We start from the raw sequence: 24,066 nt of genomic DNA, 5'->3' as shown, positions 1-24,066 counted from the left end.
AATGGTCAGGCCACACCTAGAGTACTGTGTGCAAGTCTGGAGGACTCATTTTAGGAAGGATGTAGAGTTGCTAGAACGAGTACAAAAGAAGGGCAACAAGGTTGGTGAGGGGAACTAAGGGGTGCTCTTTCTAAGAAAGGCTTAAGTTCAGCATATTGTAGCGCCTGGAGAGTAGGCACCTGTGAGGTGATCTGATTGAGGCGTATAAGGCCTTGAATGGGTTGAGCAAGCTGAATGCTGATGGGATTCTTCCTCTTGCTCAGATTAAGAACCTGAGGCAGCACAGATTCAAATTGAGGCTTGTTTGTTTGTTTGTTATTTGGTTTTTAAGAGCATTAGCAACTAAGGCCATATTGCTCCGGGGATATGCGGTGGTCATTCCCTGATCTTTCAGCATCCTCCACATTTGGTGCGCACAGGCTCGAACCCTGGTCTAATCAAGAAGCATGTGCTACACACTGCTGCTCCTGCCCATCTGGTTATGGAGGCGCCACAAATTGAGGCACAAAGACAGTTGTAGAATAGATGTCCGGAAAATTTTTATGTATTACTCTTGAATGAAAAGTTGGATCAAGGCCAATTCAACCCATGTTCTGCTGGTCCTTTGGAAAATTTCAGGTCCAGTTAAAATTTCAACCCCTCCCACAGAAAAATCAGCATAAATGAAAATGTTTTTGCATTAATTGAACAAGAAAAAAGGTGGATTGCTACCAAATTTTCCTGTTGGTCTCTGGGATGGTTCTAAATTCAATTATGATTTCATAGTATTAGCTCTCCAATTTCATCTACAGAAATATTACTATAATTTGGAACAAGAGCTCTGATCTATTCAAAATATCATTGCTTACTTAGAATAACTTAAAAATCTTTGTAAAATTTTTCATGTCAATGGGTCAGCTTATTTTGTTACAAATCACGAATTAAAAAGGTTTTTTGGGCTAAAGCCTCAAACTACGGAAAATTCACCAACTGAACAAGTTAGTTCTTAGCATCATCTTAGTATGTAGTGAATCACCTGAAGAACTAAAATGGTCTTGGGCAGAACACACAGCTCGAAGACATGACAGATGGACTAAGAAAATAACAGAATGGTACCCAAGAGGAGCTAGAAGAAAACCTGGAAGACAACAACAGAGATGGACAGATGAAATTCACAAGTTTGTGGGTAGTAAATGGATGGCCATTGCACAAAACAGAAGGAACTGGAAAGTTGCTGGAGAGGCCGTCATTCTGCAGTGGATTGAAAATGGCTGATGATGATGATGAATCACCTGAAGTAGGTGAAATGGCATCGCTTCTGTTATATCTCATATTGTGAATGCCTTCACAACAAGTTGCACTGATATTGCACGACCTCGAATAAGTAACGCTTCATCAGTGGAGAAGAAGACTATTGTTACTTATTCTTGGTGGATACCACAACTCAGATGGCCATTTCAAGGCTTTCTGGCCTTTCCTGGCGTTACAATAAGTGACAACCCAATTATGAAGTATAACTTCACAATATGAGACGCCAGACGTTGTGCAACAGTACAGACTAAAAAAATTTTTTAGGCTAAAGCCTCAAACTATGGAAAATTCACTAATCAAACAAGTTAGTACTTAGCATCATGTGAGTAGGTAGTGAATCATTGAAGTAGGTGAAATGGCATAGTTTTTATTATTCACGATTTGAAGGCATTCACAGGTAGAAATTATGGATTATTACTATTTGCTATTGTGCCTGAAATGTAACACACTGAGTACGTTAACTAACTTATCTGCTTAGATTACTTTCAATTTAGAAACTATGCCATATTTTCCCACAAAAATATTTTTCAAAAACTGTATTGTTCATGAAGTTCAAATTTAGAGTGGTTTTACTTTATTAGATTCTGCATTAAATGTTTTTAAATAATACTTTAATCGCTCTCAATTAACATGTTACCTATCTATATTTATCAAATCATGACTTACAGCTCATATATAAATCACTTATGGAAGTATCTGCATCAGAGAAGGCAAATTTAGAAAGCAGGCCCCTGTTTAATAGTATATTTTCAAAAATAATATTATTAATCAAGTCAGTAAGTAGTAAAATAACTGCAATTTTTCAGGGTGGATTTTGAAATATTAAAGCTTAAAGTGATTAACATGAAAATTGTGGATGAGAAACCTTCATTTTGACAAAAATATTTCAGTTACATGATAAAAATCCTAGCCTGAAAACCTAGATCATCGAACTTTCCACAGCTCAACAATTAAATGTTAACTGAAGAAGAATGGAATAACATACTAAAACATACTGCTACTACAAACACTGAAAAAATTAAAAATTTTTAAAATAAAATTCCGAAAATTATTACTCACAAGTATGTGTGCACATATGTATGTATATATACACAAATAAAGAGAAATTAGACTCACTTGTAGGACTAGTTTTAAAGGCTGGAGTCAATGATCTCCTCTTAAGCCCACTTGTTTCACTGCCTTCTAGAAAACTAGATGATAATGGAGTCCTTGGAAGATATCGCTGAAATAAAAATCATACAAGAACTCAATTAAAATGAAAGGGCTAAAACATAAGCCAGAAATATGTGAAATTTTAAAAATGTAATAATTAGTTGCGGAATTCTTATCTCATGCATGATTTGGGTATTTAAAGTATGAATGACAAATTAGATGTTAAATTTCAACTACTATACAAAGCCTATATAGAAAAGAGCTAACACTTGATTACTACAGAAGAGCTTTCTCTATACTATTTTCAGAAACATCAGTATTAGTATATAAAAAAAGTTACTGTTCTTTGAGAGAATTGCATTTAATAAAATTTAATTGCATAATATATAATAACCTGCTAAACAACAATCAAACAAGCTCAAGATGTCTAGTCTACAATCATCTTTCCTTATTATTTAAACCTGTCCTCTTACACATTTCAAAGTAAATATCTCCATCCAGTATTCAGTTTACTTAACTGTTTAAAGCCTTATATATCTCAGTCAGGTCATCACACAGATACCTCATTTCCAAACAGTCAAATTTACAGAACTTTTTCCTTAAACATAACTCCCCCTATTCTTTTTCCAGTCATTTACATGGGTCCACATCAAACATTTTACTAAAGTCTAAATAAAATGTCAAATTATTCTTTGCATATATATCTTTTATAACAACTTCATAGTAGCATATCAGACTGTTCACACAATGACCACTTTACAAAGCATCAATGTGACTCTCTTACAATTCTGTTCCTGTTCAGATCCCACAATGCAACTTTAACTATAGACTCATAATTATTCACATCACAAATAGTCAAACCTAAAGGTCTGAAGTTATATATTTTGTCCTTCAAGGCATCTTTGTAAATTGGAGCAATGTTTGTACATCCACAGGTACTTCACCTGAATTCAAGGATGCTCTCATTATTATTATACCTAAAGGCTATGTTTTTTGTTTTTTTTTATTATTATTATTTTTTTTATTGCTTCCTTTGGATGGATAAACTTTTAATCAGGAAAAGTTCTTTTCCAGATCCTTTTCAGCAATCACAAAACTGTCAACTTCAGCCATATCAGCTGGTCACTATACTGTCTAGCTAATCCCATCCTGATGAAGCTCATTCCCCATCAATGATTTCACTGATCTTGTACTGCTAACTAACTATAACTTAAAAGGCAGTACAAGTAAAACCTCATAAATCTAACACATTTTTAAAATTTTGCAAAAAAAAAAAAAAAAAAATCCTGATAATCTAAAAGTTACTCAAGTCTTGTGTTTCGTTACGGTGCCATAAAGAAACAGGACTTCAGGAGTAACTTTTGTAATTCATAATCTATATGTAAATGTGAATTAAAAATGGCATCAAGAAATGCTGCTTTGAAAAGCATGTGTTTTCTGACATCAATTAAATTCTGTAATATATGGTAAAACTACTGTTATTCAAACTGTATGTCACAAACTTGAAAAGCAAGCTGGTATTTTTTTTGTTTTTTAAATTGTTTATTTATTTTTTTACCTTAAGGATTAGAATATGGTGCTGGAAATCACTCTGCTAACTTTACTGTGCATACAATTCTCGATTTAAAGCGTGGTAATAGTAGAATACTACTTAAATTAAAAAAAAAAAAAAAAAGTACAGCATGAATAACAGTAACTCAATGTAAATCATGATTGGAAGCAACAAATAAGGCATACAACACGAACTATGATTATCAAAAAGCTGTCTAATCATGTCACTGCATGAGTTCGAGACTCTACAGCATCCTGTGGTCATATTTAATTTACAACTGAGATTGAAGCAATTGTCCCCTTCCACATTTTTACTGATTTTTCAAACTTGGGCTTAAATGTTATGCTTAGCAAAGGTGCTAGGCACCAGTGTTGATAGAGGCTCTACTGTATCTTCACACAGCATCTTATCCAATCCCTACAACACTATTTCTCAATGGAGATCAAATATTTCTAGTACTTACAAAAAAGGATTTTCCTACCTCTGCCAAAATGTTTGATATACTGCTACATTTTGATGATATATACATATATATATATATACACACACACATATATATATACACAGGCGATTCTGGTTATTTGGGACACATCGGGACTAGTGCATTTTGGCCCGATTAAGCGACTGTCCCAATTATCCGAAGTTTCACGTAAATAGTTAAAAATACAGTGGACCCCCGCTTTACAATTGGTTCACTGTACAATCAAATCACGTTACGATGGACTAACCATAGTAAAGTACCATTCACTATATGATGTGTAGTAAGCGCCGGTCATTGTGATCACGTTTGTGAATTGAATTTTAATTCTATTAAACAGCGATTCTAATTAGCGAAAATAGGAGGAATATTATTCACAGGCTATAAAACTAAAGATATATTAAGCACAAATTTACCCTTTATTACCTTACCAATTAAAAAATTAAATGATACGTGAAAATCGGAATAATTAATACGTACTGTAATACGTACATACTAACTAGTTGACATTTCTGTTCACTCTGCGTTTGTGGGTGGGGGTTAAAATTTAAAACAGTAAAAAGATAAGCAATCAATAACAAAAAACACGGCACACACAAATTGCAAGTAACATGATACGTGCAAGTGAGAATGGAGTAACTAGTTATGAAGCTTGAAAAATAGGAATGAAGAGAAGATTCTGAAAATTATTTTTTTTATATGATTGAATATTCCATGGAAGTGTAAACACATTTCACCATAATAATCCACAGAATTCCAGCTGTCAGTATTATCGCAAATTCAATAAGATCGAGTTTACTATCAGTTTATGATAGATTCCACTAACAGAAAAGCCCAATAAATAGGTGACTGCTAATTGTTTTTATTGTTTTATGGTTGTGACCTCCAGAAATCTGACCGAACTACATGGTACGGTCGGAGACAATCGTAGGGTAATCTTCAGTGCTGCAGTCTCCTGCCCCAATTAAGCAAAGTAAATCCTGGCTATTTTCTCGATTGGGTTCTGTTTTTTAAGATTTGCCGCAAATAAATGGCTGCCCTGATTAACCGGTGGCCCAAATAACCGGAATCCATTGTATATACATTTAAAAAATGGTGCTTCTTATACAACCAGGTTGCACAATTTCACTGTAATGAGATAATTGATACAGCATATGACATCAAGCTCTGCTAGAATAACATAATTAAAAAATATTCGTTTTTACCTTATGTGTCTTAATGCATAAAAAGCCTATATATAATGTAACATATTTAGAGTTAATGTGAATCTGCAACTGTACTTACCATCTGAACTGAGAATTCATAGCAATTTTTTAAAATTGCTTATGATTCTTTGAGGTTATCAAAATTCTTACCAACCCATGAAATCTGATTATGATGGAGGGGGATTAGAATAAATGTGATACTTTTTTTAAACTGTTGTTGAGTTTTGGGTGCATCAGTGACTTAGATCATATTGCACCATCATGTATCTTATGTTGGCAGGTGACCTTTTCAGGAAAAACTGGATGGCTACCATCCAATTTTTCATGTTTCACACATCCACAACTTCCAGTTTCATGAATAGGGTAGCTGAATGGTTACTATAAAAAAATACTGAAGAGACAGAAGAAAAAGTTGGGAGGGGGACGCATGAGAGAAGAGAGGTTCTCATGGAAAGGGTGTAAATTATAATAAGAAATATTAAACTGCAACTCAACGTGAAATTTTATTATTCTGGCTATGTGCAAATAATAAAGATTTAAGAGTACAGTTCAACCTAAACAGCAACAATGGATGCAAACTTCATTAAAACTCAAAAAAACTTAATATAAAATTAAACTGACAGACTTTATTACATTTCATAAGTTTTATTCTAATTAAGTTATACTATTTTAATTATAAAATACTGCAAGATTTATGTGTCCAGTGTTTTCTCAACAGATCAATCTGTTTACTGGATAGCAAGCTCAAATGTCCTAATGGGTCAAAACTGGACACTGGCAACCATATGGGTATCATGTTCATATTCACAGGCCAATTTGCAAATTCTGTGGCCTGGAATAACTCATAGAAGTGAATAAACCTTATTCACTTCACCTGAGAGTCGCTAACTACAGTCCTGACTGAAACAGCTTTAAAAAAAAAAAAAAATCATTATATTACAATACATGATGTACATACCGAAGTTCCTGGCATATAAATCCAAGATGGGCTTGAGAGGCTATGATTGGGACTAGATGAAAAACCAGATGAAAAACTGGAGGAGAAGCTGTAGGAAAAATCCATATTACAAACATAATAACCATAACTATTGTATAATGTCATAAAGGGTTTCTATAAACTAGGACAATACGCAATTCATTCGAAACATCTATATAACATTATATAACATCTATATAACATTATAATATTATATGTTCAATAATTTACTAAGCACATGCAATCACAAAGCTCATAAGATGTTTTATTTCATATTACTCAATGTGCTATATGGTTAAGGTATCCATTGGCTTAGTCTGTTTCAAAAATGAATACAGAATACAAAGTAAAACATTTAAAATTTGAATATTTTAACAGTAAAATTATACAGAATACACATTAGTATAATTTAACAGTTAAATACAACAAATCTGACTTTATGATCTAAATTTGTTCATTATCTAAACAAAAATGAGTGGCTACAATAATTCTATCATGCAACATAATTATTTGATTGATATTAATACTAATACAGCTGCATAGCAGTAAATGATAAACCCATAATAAATGTTATGGAAATGAAAATAGTAACCCACCAGTTGCGAAAAGGTCAGATAGGCTTGTAGTAACACTTGCCCACTCTTCAACCACATTACTTTCCAGCTGTAACTCACAAAACCTTAAATTCTAAATGTGGAATATAACTGGCTCCAAGCATATGATTAACAACCTTTTTTGTTAGCAGCCTGCAGATATTCTTGAAGTCAAATTTATCTTATATAAATCCAAAAGAGTTAAAATTTAAAAGTTGTACTCCAATTTAGCAGTATACTCTCTGATGACAAGAACAAATAATATCTTTAGTAACAGTCTTATTATCCAAAAAAAAATTATTTCCCAACTACCTCTGCAAATTGCATGCTAGCAACTGTTTTCTAATGCTTGGTGGCATTAGATGAGCAAAAACAAAGCCGCAATCAAAGTTCCACAGGAAATTAACAGTGCCATACAGTACACTTTGCAAACAAACATGGTACCACAAAATTTTTTTTATAACTATACTTTTCCAATTAAAAAATAATTTTACTAGAGAAATACTAAATTCTCACTAATGTAATTCTAATAGATATTTAAATTTTTATTTATTACTTTTTTGGTGTAGCCAGGAGACCAGGGTGCTTATTAGATGGTAAACAGGACAATTTTATTATTCTTAATTATAGGTTTCACTACAGCAATTTTATTTGTGCTTTTAGAAATTATATAATGTGATATATTTATTAACTTTGACCAAACTCCCACCAATAGAACTGATTTGTAATGCCTTAAAACCACCATCACTGTCCTCTCTCAAAGGAGAGAAATAAAAACCATCAACATAACCAAACAAAATAAAAACCACCAATATAACCAATATAAACATGAGGTATTAACTAAGCAGTCATCCCCCCACCCCTGAGGTAAGTTTCTCTGAATACCTGAAGTTGACTTTAAGGATCTGTAAAAATCATTTGCAATATCATATTGTTTCCCAAAACATCTCTTAGTAGATAATAATTGCAGCAAATTGTGCAATTATTATCTACTATAGGCTTGTCCAACCCGCGGTCCGCGTGCAGCCCAGGACGGCTATGAATACAGCCCAACAAAAAATTGTAAACTTACAAACTTTATGAGATTGCGACTAAAAATACCATTAATAATATTACAAATACAATTTTAACATGCTATTAATTTATAAGCGATGAATTTTTGAATTTAACACGTTTTTTAGCAATGAGAGATTGATAAAATCATTCTCAAATAATTGTATTTATTCAAAATTGCTGCCCATGCGAGTAGTTACTTCTCGACATAATAAATAATGCGCTAGCGCTCTTGCTTCCTACTTTTACCACGCAATAGATGTCTCTCTATGTGCGCCATGGGTACACTGGTACGGCTTTCAATGTGCAACTGGAAACAGTCGAGTTGAAAGGTGCAGATGTTACATGTATTTGTGGCGATTTGGCGAGTAAATCGCAGTGATTATTGATAATATTTCTTCCTACCTACCTTTGTAAACAACAGACATTTTTGGTTATTTAGAAGACATGTAAGTATTTTTATTTGATTATTAAACCTTGCTTTCTAATTTTCAATCTATTTTTTTTTTAAATTCCAGCATGGCTTCCACAGTGTCTCAAAAGAAAACTGAACCAAAAAAAAAAATTATAAAAGGAAGATTGTTCAATGAAAAGTGGACAGATGACTACATTTTTGTCGAGGCAAATACTAAGGCAATCTGCTTAATTTGTAGGGAATTTGTGCCAGTTTTCAAAGACTACAATTTGAAAAGGTATTACACGCAAAAACATGCTGCAAAATTTAGTGCATATCAAGGAACGTGTCATAAAGACAAAATAGCGGAACTGAAAAAAAAGTCTATCATCTCAACAAAGTTTTTTTTAAAAAAATAACAACTCAAACGGATTCTATTGTAAAAGCTAGTTATGTGGTTGAAACCTGATAGCAAAAAAATCAAAACTGTATGCCGATGGTAAGTTTATTAAGCAATGTATGGAAAGCGTGGCAGATATAATTTGCCCTGATAAAAAAGGGGATTTTTCTAAAATCAGTTTGTCTCACCAGACTATAGCCAGGCGAACTGATGAAATAGGAAAATCTATCGAAAAAGGTTTGGAGAGTAGAGCCGCTAATTTTAAATTTTATGCTTTGGCAATAGAAGAAAGTACTGATGTTACAGCTCAACTGGCAATTTTTATTAGAGGTATTGATGACGAATATAATATCACTGAAGAAATGGCTTCTTTAGTGCCATTAAAAGACCCCCACTAAATCAAGAGATTTATACGAAGCAGTGAAAAATACGTTAAAGCAATTTTCTTTGTGCATTGTGAACATATCTGGTATAGCTACTGATGGTGCCCCGGCGATGATAGTTAAAAGAGATAGACTTGTAAAATTAATAGAAGACTATGCAATTGACTCCCAAAATTTACATATGATGAAATATCATTGCATAGCACACCAAGAAAATTTATGTGCAAAAGCTTTAAAGATGGATAACGTCGTGCATTGTCATCAGGGCTGTAAATTTCATAAGGGCCAAGGGATTGAATCATCGCCAATTTCAGGAATTCCTTAAATTTATGGATGCTGACTATGGAGACATCATTTACTTTTCAGAAGTAAAATGGTTAAGTCAAGGTAAAATGTTGAAAAGATTTCATTATTTGAGAAATGAAATCAAGTCGTTTATGGAATCAAAAACAAAATTTGTGCCAGAACTTGATGATGAAAACTGGCTCACAGATTTGGCATTTTTAGTAGACTTGACTGCTCATTTAAATGAATTAAACATGCGTCTTCAAGGTGAAAACCAACTGATCAATACAATGTTTCAAACTATAACAGTGTTCGAAATGAAACTGAAACTATGGCAATCTCAAATTAAGGCAAACAATTTTATGCATTTCGACACGTTGGCTAAACACGGTCCTGTGAACAACGAAAAATATGCAGCCTTGCTTTTCGATTTGATACAGGAATTTGAGAACAAGTTTCAAGATTTCCGGAAAAATTATCAATCTTTTGGTATATTTGCGACTCCATTTTCACCACGCATATGATGAAATATCATTACAATTTTCAAATGGAATGCATAGAGCTACAATCTGACATTCAACTTAAAGAAAAATTTGATCATGTCTCTTTACTGGACTTCTATAAGATATATCTACCCAGAGAAAAATATCCCTTGCTTCACAATCATGCTTTATTCATGTCATCACTATTTGGAAGCACCTACATTTGTAAGCAGCTATTTTCAAGGATGAAGCACACGAAGAATAAAACTAGAACCAAAATATCTGATTAGCACCTTGAGAACTCATTGAGAATTACAACTACTTCCATCGAACCAAATATCGAAGCATTAGTGTCTCAAAAACAATGTCAAACATCTCACTAATTTCATGTTGTCTTGTCTTTTACTTTTATAATAAAAAATTCATGAACTAATGAAGTTTAAATTACTTATATATGTTAACTATATATTTATGTTTTTTGCTCATCAGCTATCGTTAGTGTTAGTGTATTTTATGTGTGGCCCAAAACAACTTGTCTTCTTCCAGTGTGGCCCAAACATGCATTTCTGTCATGGTTTCAGTAAAAAAAGACCATGGATGCCTCGCTGCGAGCAAAAACGGTAGGTTTGGCAGAAAACATTTTAAACACGGTTAACAAATAATCACGAAACAACTCAAACAAATAGAAACGAGATATGATGCAATGAAATTTTAATACTAATGAACGGGCCTAATAGAAATGCAAACATGCAACATAATAAAACCAAATTTAAAAAGAGAAAAATTAAATTACCAAATTAGAAAAATAACTAAAACAAACAAAAAAAAAAAAAAAAAAAAAAAGAAATTAACTTGATAAACTAAAGAGTAGGGCTAACCATATTGAAGAATGATGAAGAGTGTAAGTGTGTTCTTTGCAAAAGAACACACACGAATAAAAAAAATTTTAAATTACAAAAGGTCACCACAATAGGATATAAGCTTGGAATAGCTCTGATTACTGTCATCTGTAGCAATCAAAAATGGCCCACTCAGTAGAGACATTTGCCTCTTCTTTCCCTATTCATGTAACTTCACTAAATGGCTGTTGTTTTTTTGTTTCTTCTACAACCCTATTTTTTTTGCTATTTCACTATCAGATAACATATTTCTGAACAATGCACCAGCATGTTCAGCACAACTCAGAAGAAGATTACATTCTACAACAAAAGATCCCACCACTTGAAACTGAAAAATCACATCTACATACAGTACATAAGGCAACCGTGTTACCTTTTTCAGATTTTACAATACATAGAAAATTTGGATTACATGTCTTCTGAAATTTTACATCTTAATTTTTTGGCATCTTACTGAAAGATGTTAATTAGTTTTGCATCACACAAGTTCAATACAATATCGCACATTAGAGAAAATGCTATTATTCTGCATTCCTATTTTGCAATTCAGACTAGTATACCGGGCAGCCAATTCATTAATAAAAATAAACAAAATTTGCAAAATGAGATTTTGCAAAAAAGACAAATTCTTTGTCACCAATTATATTTTATATTACGATGATGAGAGGGAGAATTAAATTGAGAAAAAAAAAAATCCGCTTCTCTGTCATAAATCCACAGAGTTGGAAGGTATGATAATGGCAGAAATATCATCCATCAGAATTGCTTTGAAACTTTTCTATACTTGAAACAGAAGAGTCAGAATACACATTTTCTCCATGTGTCTATACAGGAAGACAAGCAATCACATGTGCAGAGCAAATGAGATTGCTGCTGGTTTCAATTTTAGTTTTCTTAAACAAAAATTTCACATCTAAAAAGCAAAGTTTTAACATTTCTGTTCACATTAATGTTTCTCATATTTTAAGTTTCCTTCAACTCTTCATTGCAGAAAAAATACCAGGAAAGACATCAATATGTGTAAGTTAATATGCAGATTTATTTATTTTATGGATGTTACTTATGAGGGGGGGGGGGTATCAAAAGGTTGTACCCTTACCTAGAAATAATAGTCCTAGAAAGGTGAAACTTCAGAGAAACTTCAATCCTTTTATATGTACTCTCCATGTATAGTAACACATTTCTCCCATCTATGGATCAGTTGTTTAATGCCTTGATCATAGAAGTCCGCACTTTTTGACTGAAACCACGATTCCACTTCATCGATGACTTCCTGAGACGAATCAAAGCGGCATCCACACAATGGTTTCTTCATTTCTCAAAACAAGAAGTCTGACGGTGCTAGATCGGAAGAATAGGGTGAGAATTGCCGCAGAAGTTCGAAGCTGCACTGGGCAACAAAGTAGGTGGTGGCTACGGCTGTGTGAGCCGGTGCACTGTCTGACAGAAGGCAGACACCATTGGTTAACATTCCACGCCTTTTCACCTTCAAAGCATCGCGTTAACTTTTTCAAAGGATTTCTGTAGTATTCTATGGTAACTGTGGAACCATGAGATAGGTAATCCGTCAAGATAACCCCTTTTCTGTCAAAAAACATGGACAAAATCACCTTCACAGATGGAGTGGTCTTTGCCTTTTTCGGAGTTGGGGAGGAGGTGTGCTTCCACTGTTTTGACATGTCTTTAGTCTCCGGATCATACTGGTACACCCAGCATTCGTCATTTGTCACCAACTGATCAAAAAAAGTTCTCAACATCCACATTACACAAATCCAACAGTTGGCGAGAACATTGCCATTGCTTCTGCAAAGGCATCAGCAATCTTGGAACCCACTGTGCGGAGACCTTAGACATGTGCAGATGGTCAAGTAAAAGGCTGTGGGCAGACCCATAACTAATTCCCACTGCATCTGCGATGAAATGAATTGTCACTCAGCACCAGCTGCTCAACCTTTGCAACTGTCTCAATTCATTCGAAACATCTATATAACAATATGTTCAATAATTTACTAAGCACATGCAATCACAAAGCTCATGTTTTATTTCATATTACTCAATGTGCTATATGGTTCATCATAGTTTTGATGAAATTAATGTACCCATTGACTTAGTCTGTTTTAAAAATGAATACAGAACACTAAGAAAACATTTAAAATTTGAATATTTTAACAGTGAAATGTTTTAACTATGATGTCTATGGATGTTGATGGCCTTCCTTCTCTTGGCTCATCAAATACATTTGTACAACCAAACTCCCATTTCTACTTTTTTTACAGTGTCATAGGATGGACAATTCTGCCCATACACAGCTTTCATTTCTTTGTCAATTTCCTGAGATTTCTTGCCCTGCAAATGCAGGAACATGATCACTGATCAATACTTACTCAGATTCCGGACTCCACCTCTGGTGTACAATCACCTACGGGAATGAAATTTCACACGTTAGTTACTGAATATGTATACAACGTATATTAAAAATGGCATCTTCCTACTGATGTTTTATCAAGGTCAGGGTACGAACTTTTTGAATACCTCCTCGTATAAGAACAATTACACCGTTAACTTTAGTATTCACGAGATCTGTATTGAAAAAACTATAGATGTGTGTATTTGAAAAATGAAGCATTAATTTGAACGAAATTCATTAACATAGAAAGCTTGTTATAAAATCATAAACAAACTTTTTATGGAACTGATAAAAGTTGTATGTTATTCAACAGAAGTCCATTTTTTTTTTATGGGTATTACTTCAGTCAGTCAGTGCTTGAAAATTTACCCATTAGACAGAAGAGTGCATATCTCATTGGTTAAAATTTATAAAAACCAAAGCTGTAGGGTAACTTGAAGCTATCTCATCAACCGGTGGTGCAACACCACCACTTACTTTGCTTATTGGAGGCTTGAAGTGGTGGAACCTATGTTTAGTCTCTAGAGCTAAGTTCTGGTCAACCCTTCCCTATCTCTTCATTCATGCAGTATGATTGATGACTTTTGAGATTATGATGAACATCATGGTAAGATCCAATATTCCTTACATTTTGAGGGTACAGCTCTAAAACTGTGTTCGCAGGCCGGCCGCTAGTTAGTACACCGGACCAAACCTATTGGTAACTCTCTAGGAGGCTTCCGGATCAGCTAGTGTATAATCTTGCTACCTCTACTCTGCCAGATAGTGACTGGAGGGAGTCCGAGTAGTGTGTATGTGTGGAGCATTGTCGAGGCAATGTTATGTCAAGGATCTGGGTATATTCTTACCATGTGTATGCCATATCAAAATTTTCATTACTTCATACAGCATGTCCCACCCACTTTTTCTTACTATTGAATACACCATGAATTGTCAAACTAATAGAGAAAGCTTATCTGCGAAAAGATCTTTTCTCTTTTTTCTTTTTCTAAAGTAGTCATGCAAAATTTGAAAATATGAAAGTCAAAGTAAATAATAGTTAACTAAAGTGCTTTTGTAATCTGCATATTGTTCATATAAAAGCTAATAATATCAATTATAAAATTATCTTACTTTGGTGACCAACTTAGACCAGATGAATCTAATGATGTGAATGGATATGATGATGATGATGGCAGCGTGGAAACACTAAGACTAGAATGTAGAGATGGTATCATGAAAGGACTGGCTGGTGCTGGGGAAAGTGGACTAAGTGATGGTGAAGGAGTTAACACTGTAAAACCTGTATCTAAAATTAGTGAACAAATAAAAATTAACCTGTAAAACAAATAAAATATTTCAACAAAAATTATAAGAATCTGAAAATATCTTGAGCTTATATTACAAAAATGCATGAAAGTAGCAAGATCTGTAACTTTTAGCATTAGCATTAGTAGAGGCATTTGATGCAAGAAAGCAAGCTTATGCAGCATCAGCCAAAAAAAAAAAAAAAAAAAAAAACCCACTTCCACTTCACCCCTCTGTTCGTTCAAAATACCTGTCCAGCTGAGCCTTAAACTTATTTAGGCTATCAACCTCCACCACAAGGGATGGCAGTCTGTTCCACCAACCAACCACCCGCTGGCTAAAGGCAAATTTCCGCACGTCTATCCTACATCTGTCTTTCCTCAATTTGAATTTATGCCCTCTCAGGTGATTTTTCTGAGCTAGAGGAAGAATCCCAATGTACAAAGTAATGTACAAAGGTAGGACAGCAAGCTAAGGTATAAATGAATATAAGGTAGCATAAGGTATAAAAATTATACCTTATACCATTATTAGTATTAGTATTAACAATGGCCACATAGTGCAAGGACGCCTATGGCTTATGCTGCACCAGCCAAAAAATAAATAAATAAAAAATAAAAATAATAAAAATAAATAAATAAAATAATAATAAGAAAAAAAATAAAAAAAAAAATAAATAATTAATAAATAAGAGAAACGGAAATGGACAACCTAAGCATTTCCCTCCTCCAGTAGGTAATTATCCAGCTGTCCTTTGAATTTCCCCAAACTGTCAGCCTCTACCATCCATGTAGGTAACTTATTTCAGTAATTTATAACTCGCTGGCTCAAATAAAACTTCCTGCAATCCAGTCTAAACATCTCCCTCCATAACTTGAAATTATGGCCCCTAGTTCTAGAATCATTTATAATCGTGAAAATTTCATCCTCATTCATTTTGCTTATGCCTCAGAACCTTAAACACCTCAATCAAGTCTCCTCTAAGGTGCCTAATTTCCAAGCTCTGCAACCCACATATTTGAAGTCTTTCCTCATATGGACACCCTTTTGCCGATTTCACCAGATGAGTTACCCATCTCTGGACCTTTTCAAGAAGACCAATGTCTTTCGTTAGGTGCGGTCTACCTGAACATAGTATTCCAAGTGTGGTCTGACAATAGTCTTATACAATGGGATTATGATGTCCTTATCTCTACTAGCAATTGTTCAATACATCATCAATAGGACACCATGGGCCTTCCTTGCAACCTGTCTACAATGCTCAGAGAACTTAAAGTCTGACTGTATCGTAACTCCCAAGTTCCTTTTTTCCACTACTGACTTTAGTTCAACTCCACCATGTGTATAAGTTGTTGTAGGGTTACTGTTCCCAAGGTGTAAGACCTTGCATTTTGCTGAATTAAAGCATAGTTGCCACTTTTCTGACCATCCCTGAAGTCTATCTAGGTCATTCTGAAGAAGCTCTGCTTGGAGGCGATCATTAACTACTCTACCAATCTTTACATCATCTGCAAATTTAGACATCACACCCTCTATCCCTTCATTGATGTCATTCATGAAAATCAAAAACAGTGGTCCTAATACTGATCCTTGAGGAACCCCACTTCTTACATCAACCCAATCTGAGGAATAACCATTTATCACAACCCTCTGCCTCCTGCCCTGAAGCCATCCATCTAAGGATTTTCCCTGTGATTCCAACCTGTTCCAGCTTATAAAGTAACCACTCATGTGGGACTGAGTCAAATGCTTTGCTGAAATCCAAATAAACAATGTCAAAATAGCTAACCGGATTAGTTAAACATGATTTTCCCTTTACAAAACCATGCTGAGTATCCTTCAGAATTCCATTTCTATCTAAATGATCCTGAATTCCAACTTTGATCATTGTCTCCATAATTTTCTCTAACTACTGAAGTTAGACTAACCAGCCAGTAATTTTCCACTTCACTTTTAGAACTGCCCTTATGTATTAGAGATACATTGGCAATTATTATCGTTATTATTATCACCCATTATTTAAATCACAGATGTCTGCGATACATTTAATGTACGGTGCATCCTTTAATCAGAATAAGTACATTAATTTAGTTAGAATACTTGACAATAGAATAGAACAGGACAATAAAATATCCCAGATAGGATCTGATTTATTCAACCTTGTTAGATTTATACCAATCACTCAGGATGTTTCAGAACGTTTATAAAGACTGGATAAAATGGAAGGTGCAAATTTAATGTGAATCTTTACATACATACATACGTGCAATAAAACTGCCAATAACACAGTATCAAATGTATTGGCAATAATTTTATGCAAGTACAAAGGGCACTAGGAAAGTTTTGCAATATGACGCAACAATGAATCACAGGAAGCTGCTTGTTGCTGCATGTTGAGACATGTTCATACGTGCATAGTAGCCGCCGCGCCAAGTCGATGGGCTCAGTTATTCATTAGTAGTGAGAGTGTAAAGTGCGTGCGATGGCATCGTGGTCACGAAATGAGATAAGGACAGTTTTGCGGTATAATTTCGTGCGTGGTTTAACCATAGACCAGTGCTTAGAAGAAATGACTCTTGCACTAGATGATGATTGTCCACATCGTACAACGATATTCAGGTGGTATAGAGAATTCCAAAGGGGAAATTTCACTCTGGAGGATTCTGAGAGGCCGGGAAGGCCACGAACGTCAGTTACGGAGGAAAACTTTACTGCTGTGAGGAAAATGCTTGACGAAAACAGGCGAGTGACCTACCAACAGATAGAGGATACTTTGGGCCTAAATGCACCAGCAATTCGTTCGATTCTGCAAGATCATTTGCACGTGAAGAAACTTTGTTCTCTCTGGGTGCCGCATCAACTGACTGAAGAGCAGATGACACGACGTGTGACTTGGTGCCGGGAGATGTTAAAAAAGTTTGATAAGGGACAATCTCGGTATGTGAACAACATCGTGACAGGTGACGAGACTTGGCTGTACTATTACGATCTGCCGACCAAGGCTCAAAACAAAGTTTGGGTCTTTGATGATGACGACACACCCGTAATTGTCAGAAAATCCCGATCTGTAAAGAAGAAAATGATAGCTGTATTTTTCAAATCGAGTGGAATTGTGGAACGTGTCGTTTTGGACACGCAGAAGACAGTCACAGCTAAGTGGTCTACTGAACAATGCCTGCCTAAAGTCATTGGATCTATGAAGAACCTGCGGCCAAAGTCAAGAATGGACACCTGGTACCTCCATCACGATAATGCTGCAGCTCACCGCACTTCATGGATTAATGTCATTAGTGGAGTCTTTCAGGGTTCGGTGGTGGGTCCATTGTTGTTTTCTATATTTATTAATGATATTTATGAAGGTATATCAGGTTTAATGTCTAAGTTTTCAGATGATATAAAGGTAGGCAGGGGTGGTTAATGGCAGTGATCAAGGTATGCTATTGCAAAAAAATCTAGAAAAATTAGGAAGATGGACGAAAAATGGCAGTTGACGTTTAACATTGACAAATGCAAGGTACTGCATATTTGGTGCTGCATGCAAGGTAGCATTAATCCCAGATTAATGTACCAACCGCATGGTACTACACTCAGGGTAGTGGAAAATGGAAAGACCTGGGGCAACTGTACAGTCAGATATGAAATTCTCTGAGCAATGGCAAAGGTTGCCAGGACAGCTCATGGGGTTTTGTCTATTAAATACAAGAACTTTGCTAGCAGGGCTAAGGGAGGTGACTATCTAGCTCACTGTATAAGGCAATGGTTAGGCTGCATCTTGAGTGCTGCATACAGGTCTGGAGACCTCATTTTAGGAAGGACGTAGATCTGCTGGAACGGGTTCGGACAAGGGCAATGAGATTAGTAAACGGAACGAAAGGGTGGTCTTACTAAGAGAGGCTTCAGTTCTGCAAATTGTAGCATGGAGAGACTAAGCACCTGTGACGAGTTCTGACTGAGATGTTTAAGGTTTTGAATGGATTGAGCAAGTTCAATGCTGATGGCATCCTACTCCTTGCTCAGACTACGCATGAGGGGGCATAAATTCAAATTGAAGAAGGATGGTTGTGGGATAGATGTGTAGAGACTTATTTTCAGCCAGTGGGTGGTTGATTGTTAGAACGAACTTCTATCTGTTATTGTGGAAGTGGATAGTTTGAATAACTTCAACGAAGAAATAGACTAATTATTGAAGGGGTTGGACAAGTGATGTGGGAAATTTTTTATTTTATTTTTTGGCTGACTTGCTTTCTTGCATCATATGCCACTACTAATACAAAAATACTAACTCAATGAGATTATTCAAAATATGACATATTTCAAAGTTGCTCTATTTCTCAATTAACACATATAGAGTTTTATTCTCAATTAACAATATAGGGTTTTTTGTGTATTTTAATATGGATAATCTGAAATGTCTACAACAAAATCCAAAGCAGAATTTGATCCTGCAACTTGTGAATACTTTGTCTAATTCAAAAAGACTACCAAAACCAACCACAATCATCATTATAATGAAATTATGCTACTGTACAATTATAATGAAAATATGATACTGTACAGCCTTTAAATTTTATATTTCTACTCACTTTCCTTAAAACTATGCAGAATCACAGAGAATTAACATACCTCTCACACTAAGAGTGCACGTGTAATTCAATTTGTTCACACTACTAAAAGTGAAATATAGTGCAATTGCCAACAATACAGAACATGTGCTCAATATGAGAGAGAATAAATGTGATTTAGAGAAAAAAATACTTTCAAATTAGTAAATTAAAAAAAAAAAAAAAACACATAATAAATAACTATTCTTCTTAAGGAATTCATAATGAGACATGTATAGTCTCTCAGTTTTCCACAACAGTCATGCAGCACTATCTATATGAGCTACCCATACCTGCTGAAGAAAGAATATCCATATTTTGTGATATTATTTGCCATTTTTTACTTATAACCCATGCAAAAAGGTGATATTTCTTCTTTTAACACTATGATTTTTAATCACTAAACTTCATAACTTAGGGCAAACTGCTCTTGAAAAATACAAGGTATGGTGATCACATGATACTTGAATGAACTGTGATAACAAATTTGGCATTACTATAGAATAGCTGTGAGTGAAGAGAGATAGAAAATGTTCAGTGTGTGGGTAAAACTGAAAAAAAAAAAAAAAAAAAAAAATGTACATTTTACTGGATCTGAATCCATTTTTTAGGCAGTTAAATTAAGTCACTATTTATGGAAGAGACTAACCATGGAGGCTGCTTCAGGAGTTTTCCTCTCATTTTCTACTCTCCCAAGCCAAGTTAAAAGATGAAAGGTATATAATTTTCATCCCATACTTCCATGTTCGAATTGAAAAATTCTAACATCCTGCAAATTGGTGTACATATATATATTTTTTTATATGCTTTATTTATATAATGTACAGTTGCATATAATCTTTTCCTTTTTCCTTTCAAGAAGCTTGCTTCAATGGTTAATCTTTTCTTTATATAGAAAATTATTTATACATACATAAAAAAAAAAAAAAAAAGATTTAATTCCACACAACCAGTGTGAAATATCATCAAATGTACATCCCCCCCCCTCCAGTTGTGGGCATTTTTCCTCTTTATTCTTAAAACTGTTTATTCTCAAGAGTTTTAAACTAATGCCAAATTTGTTCACCAGTTCACACAAGCAACCTTATGACCAGCTTGAATAGCTGTAATTTTCAAGAATAGGACACACTAAAAGGGAGAAATGTAACACGTTTTTGGAAGGATATCAAATATTAAACAGAAAATCATATCCCAAAACATGTTAGCAAGTATGTATAATTATACATATTAAACAAAATAGCATTCTTTTAATGTACAGCTCATTATAGATCAAGCTGCATGACTATTACGGAGGCAAAAACGAAACTTGGCAATCTTTATTATGTGCAAGAAAATGACAGAATTTTGCCAGTACAAATGTTTCTCATAGTGACTAAATTATTGTGTTAACTGATTATGATTTACAAATATCCACCACAATAAAAAATGATTGCTAACATTTTTTAAATTAAAGAACTGCAAAAATTCTATCCAGTATAATAAGAATAATTGAAAATTTCCGTTGATTAATACTAACATATACTTATCTTGTTTGAATACTTCAAACCCATTTACTGAAACAAACATAGCACGGTATCTTGAACTTGAAATTTAGCTGAGTGCCCTTAACACTTTTGAAAAGTATGGGACAACATCATAGTGCCATTTGTCATCAAGCATTTTGCATATAGAAATAACAGTCCACCCTAGTATATACCTTAAAGTAAACATACTGTTTTTTTTTTTCCCACTACACAATATTTTTTCCTACTGTCACATTGGAGAGTTAAAAACAATCAAAATAAAAATTACACTGTTTTTTTTTTTTTCAGGCTCACCACCTTTCACTTTTCAGTCATGAATTATTGCAATAATTCCTGGAACTAATATGTAAGCAGTGATGCAAGAAACATCACAAAAACTGTTTGTTGTGATGTACATATACCAACTGGCATATGCTGACCGATTGTTTACACAAACTTGAATCTTCTGCACCCTGTTTCCCACTGAGACTGAGACAGAATATTAACAAAAACAAGCAAGAGAAGTCATTGTTTACATTAACATCCCAGCCTTCAGAGTCAGTTCTGTAGAATTATGATAAATTTTTTCTAAAAACTAAAATGGGATGATTTCACAAAATATTGTTTAAAAAAAAAAAAAGAATAGTAACTACAAACATGAAATAATTCTTGGAATAATTTTAGAAAAATGTAGCTACATTATCAACATTTAAACTTATTTTGTAAAAAAAAAAAATCTATTATTGTTATGAATATGTTATTTCATCGTATTATTTACCAGAAAGGGGTGGAGGACTACTTCCAGCTGTGCTATGGCACTTAAAAATGTACACCAAAAAGTGCACCAAAACAGCCAACTTAGATTAACAATTTATATATATATATATATATATTTTTTTTTTAATTAATCACAAACATGAAAATGATATGCTATACTTAAAGCACTTATGCTTGGGGCTACACCACAGTCCATACAAATATTTAAGGTTAAGAAAACGAGTTACGTAGTGAACTGTCCAAGTCAATAATTGACATCATTTTAATTGTATCTCATATTGTGAATACCTTCACAACGAGTGGCCAAGGTATTGCACTGATTTGAATAAGCAATGCTTCACCAGTAGAGAAGACTAACGTTACTTATTCTTGGCAGATACCACCACCCAGACGGCACCGTTTCAAAGCTGATTGGCTTGTCCTCAGTGGGTGGGTGGGCAGGTACCCTGGTGTTGCAATAGTGACAACCCAGTTGTGAAGTATAAGTCCACAATACGAGAGATGCCTGATGGTGTGTAATAGTATAAACTAAGGCGATTATTTTGACTGAAGCATGGAACCATCTTAAGATTCACTATTGAAGGGGTCAGTGCCTTTGCACCATGTTTTGTTTGTAGTGAACTGTCCAAGTCTTGGCAACATTTTTAATTGTATCTCATATTGTGAATATCTTCACAACGAGAGGCTAAGGTATTGCACTACTTTGAATAAGTAACGCTTCACCAGTGGATATGAGCAAAATAATTGCCCTAGTTTATACTATTACATACCATCAAGCATCTCTCATATTTTGGACTTAACTTCATAACTGGGTTGTCACTATTGCAACACCAATGAGAAGCCAGTCAGCTTTGAACCAGTGCCATCTGGTGGTGGTATCTGCTGATAATAAGCAACATTAGTCTTCTTCACTGGTGAAGCGTTATTTATTCAAAGCGTGCAATACCTCGGCCACTTGTTGTGAAAGTATTCACAATATGAGATACAATTAAAATGATGCTAATTATTGACTTGGACAGTTTACTATGAACAAAACATGGAGCAAAGGCACTGACCTGTTCAATAGTGAATCTTAAGCATAGTCCCATGCTTCATGCAAAATAATCAATTAAATTATGAAAATTAACTTTTACATAAGATCTTCATTAAATAGATGGTGTTTTGTGGGATTTAAAACATCCACAGTTACTTGCCCACCAATGAGTAACTGTGGATATGTTTGCTGAGGAGTGAACTGTGTACCTTAGAAAAGCACAATGTTTGATAATATTCCATCAAAGGTAATTTTTAAGATAACATCTAAGATAAAGCTCATTTATTCAAAATATAATTACTTTCCGGTGGTAGATGACTTTCATCGACTGGTGAAATACCACCACTTTGCTTATTGGAGGCTAGAAGTGGTGAAACCCACGTTTAGTCTCTAGAGCAAAGTTTCTGGCATCCCCCCCCCCATACTTCTCCTTCAACCCATGCACGGTACTAAGTACTATAGGTTTTGATACCTTTCGTGTTTGGGGTTTTCATAAAAAAAAAAAAAAAAAAACTAAAACACTATGATGAAATTACATTTAAAATAGTATTTTGTTGTAACAAAGATTTTGAGAATCACTGCACAAAATGATCCATTAATTATCTTCAATTTTTTTAAAAAGCCATTGATGAGCGGTAATAGTCATTCCATTACCACTCAACAATGTTATTCAAATGTGAAACAGCAACCTCCTTATCAAAATTATAAGGTAAGGTAATAACAAAGTTGTTAAGATACAAACTTTCTTTTTTAATTTACGGTTATAACATATTCGGTTATGATAAATACCTACTCACCGTTATCTGCAAGACCAAATAACCTTTTCTGTGTGGGTGTAACTTCTAATGGAGATACTCCAAAAAATGGATACAAGTAAGTCCAGATATTCACAAGTGCATTTAAGGTAAATATCACAGCAACAATGAATTCTATAAAAATAATGAAAATCAAAACTTCAATGCCTATTCTGTATATGTTGCATAGTCAAAAACACAATTCTGACAAACTGCTATAGTATATCATCACAATAATTATTTTCAAACTTTTAGTGGTTGTTATTATTTAAATACCAACATTTATTCAAATATTAAAGCAACAACAATGATGACAATCAACTGTAAATAAAATCATAAATATTAGCAAATATCAGGTGCTAATTATCTAATTGTTTCAAATTTACTGCAAAAATATATTCATAAATTGCCAAATTTTTAACATGTTTTTTTAAGATGAAAAAAGGCTATCTTGACTTTATCAAGGGAAAAGAAAAGAGGCAAATTTCCCAGGCTGATCCCACAAAATTAAAATGAGTATGAT

At 34.2% G+C, this 24,066-nt stretch overlaps 1 protein-coding gene across 1 annotated transcript in view; it reads right to left on the bottom strand.

The window, feature by feature from the left end:
• LOC150084200 (transmembrane protein 209) overlaps window positions 1-24,066 on the bottom strand; it is a 115,119-nt gene that overhangs the window by 66,552 nt on the left and 24,501 nt on the right. The window contains exons 4-7 of the mRNA XM_090375090.1: window positions 23,547-23,678; window positions 14,663-14,837; window positions 6,636-6,723; window positions 2,407-2,512 (exon numbers count right to left, since the gene is read on the bottom strand). Coding sequence (XP_090231216.1) covers window positions 2,407-2,512; window positions 6,636-6,723; window positions 14,663-14,837; window positions 23,547-23,678 — 501 coding nt within the window. The remainder of the gene's footprint in view (window positions 1-2,406; window positions 2,513-6,635; window positions 6,724-14,662; window positions 14,838-23,546; window positions 23,679-24,066) is intronic.

The sequence above is a fragment of the Mastigoproctus giganteus genome, chromosome 6, assembly GCF_048544385.1.
Source record: "Mastigoproctus giganteus isolate SK-2022 chromosome 6, ASM4854438v1, whole genome shotgun sequence".
NCBI lineage: Eukaryota > Metazoa > Arthropoda > Arachnida > Uropygi > Thelyphonidae > Mastigoproctus > Mastigoproctus giganteus.
This window is presented reverse-complemented; position numbering and strand designations above follow the sequence as displayed.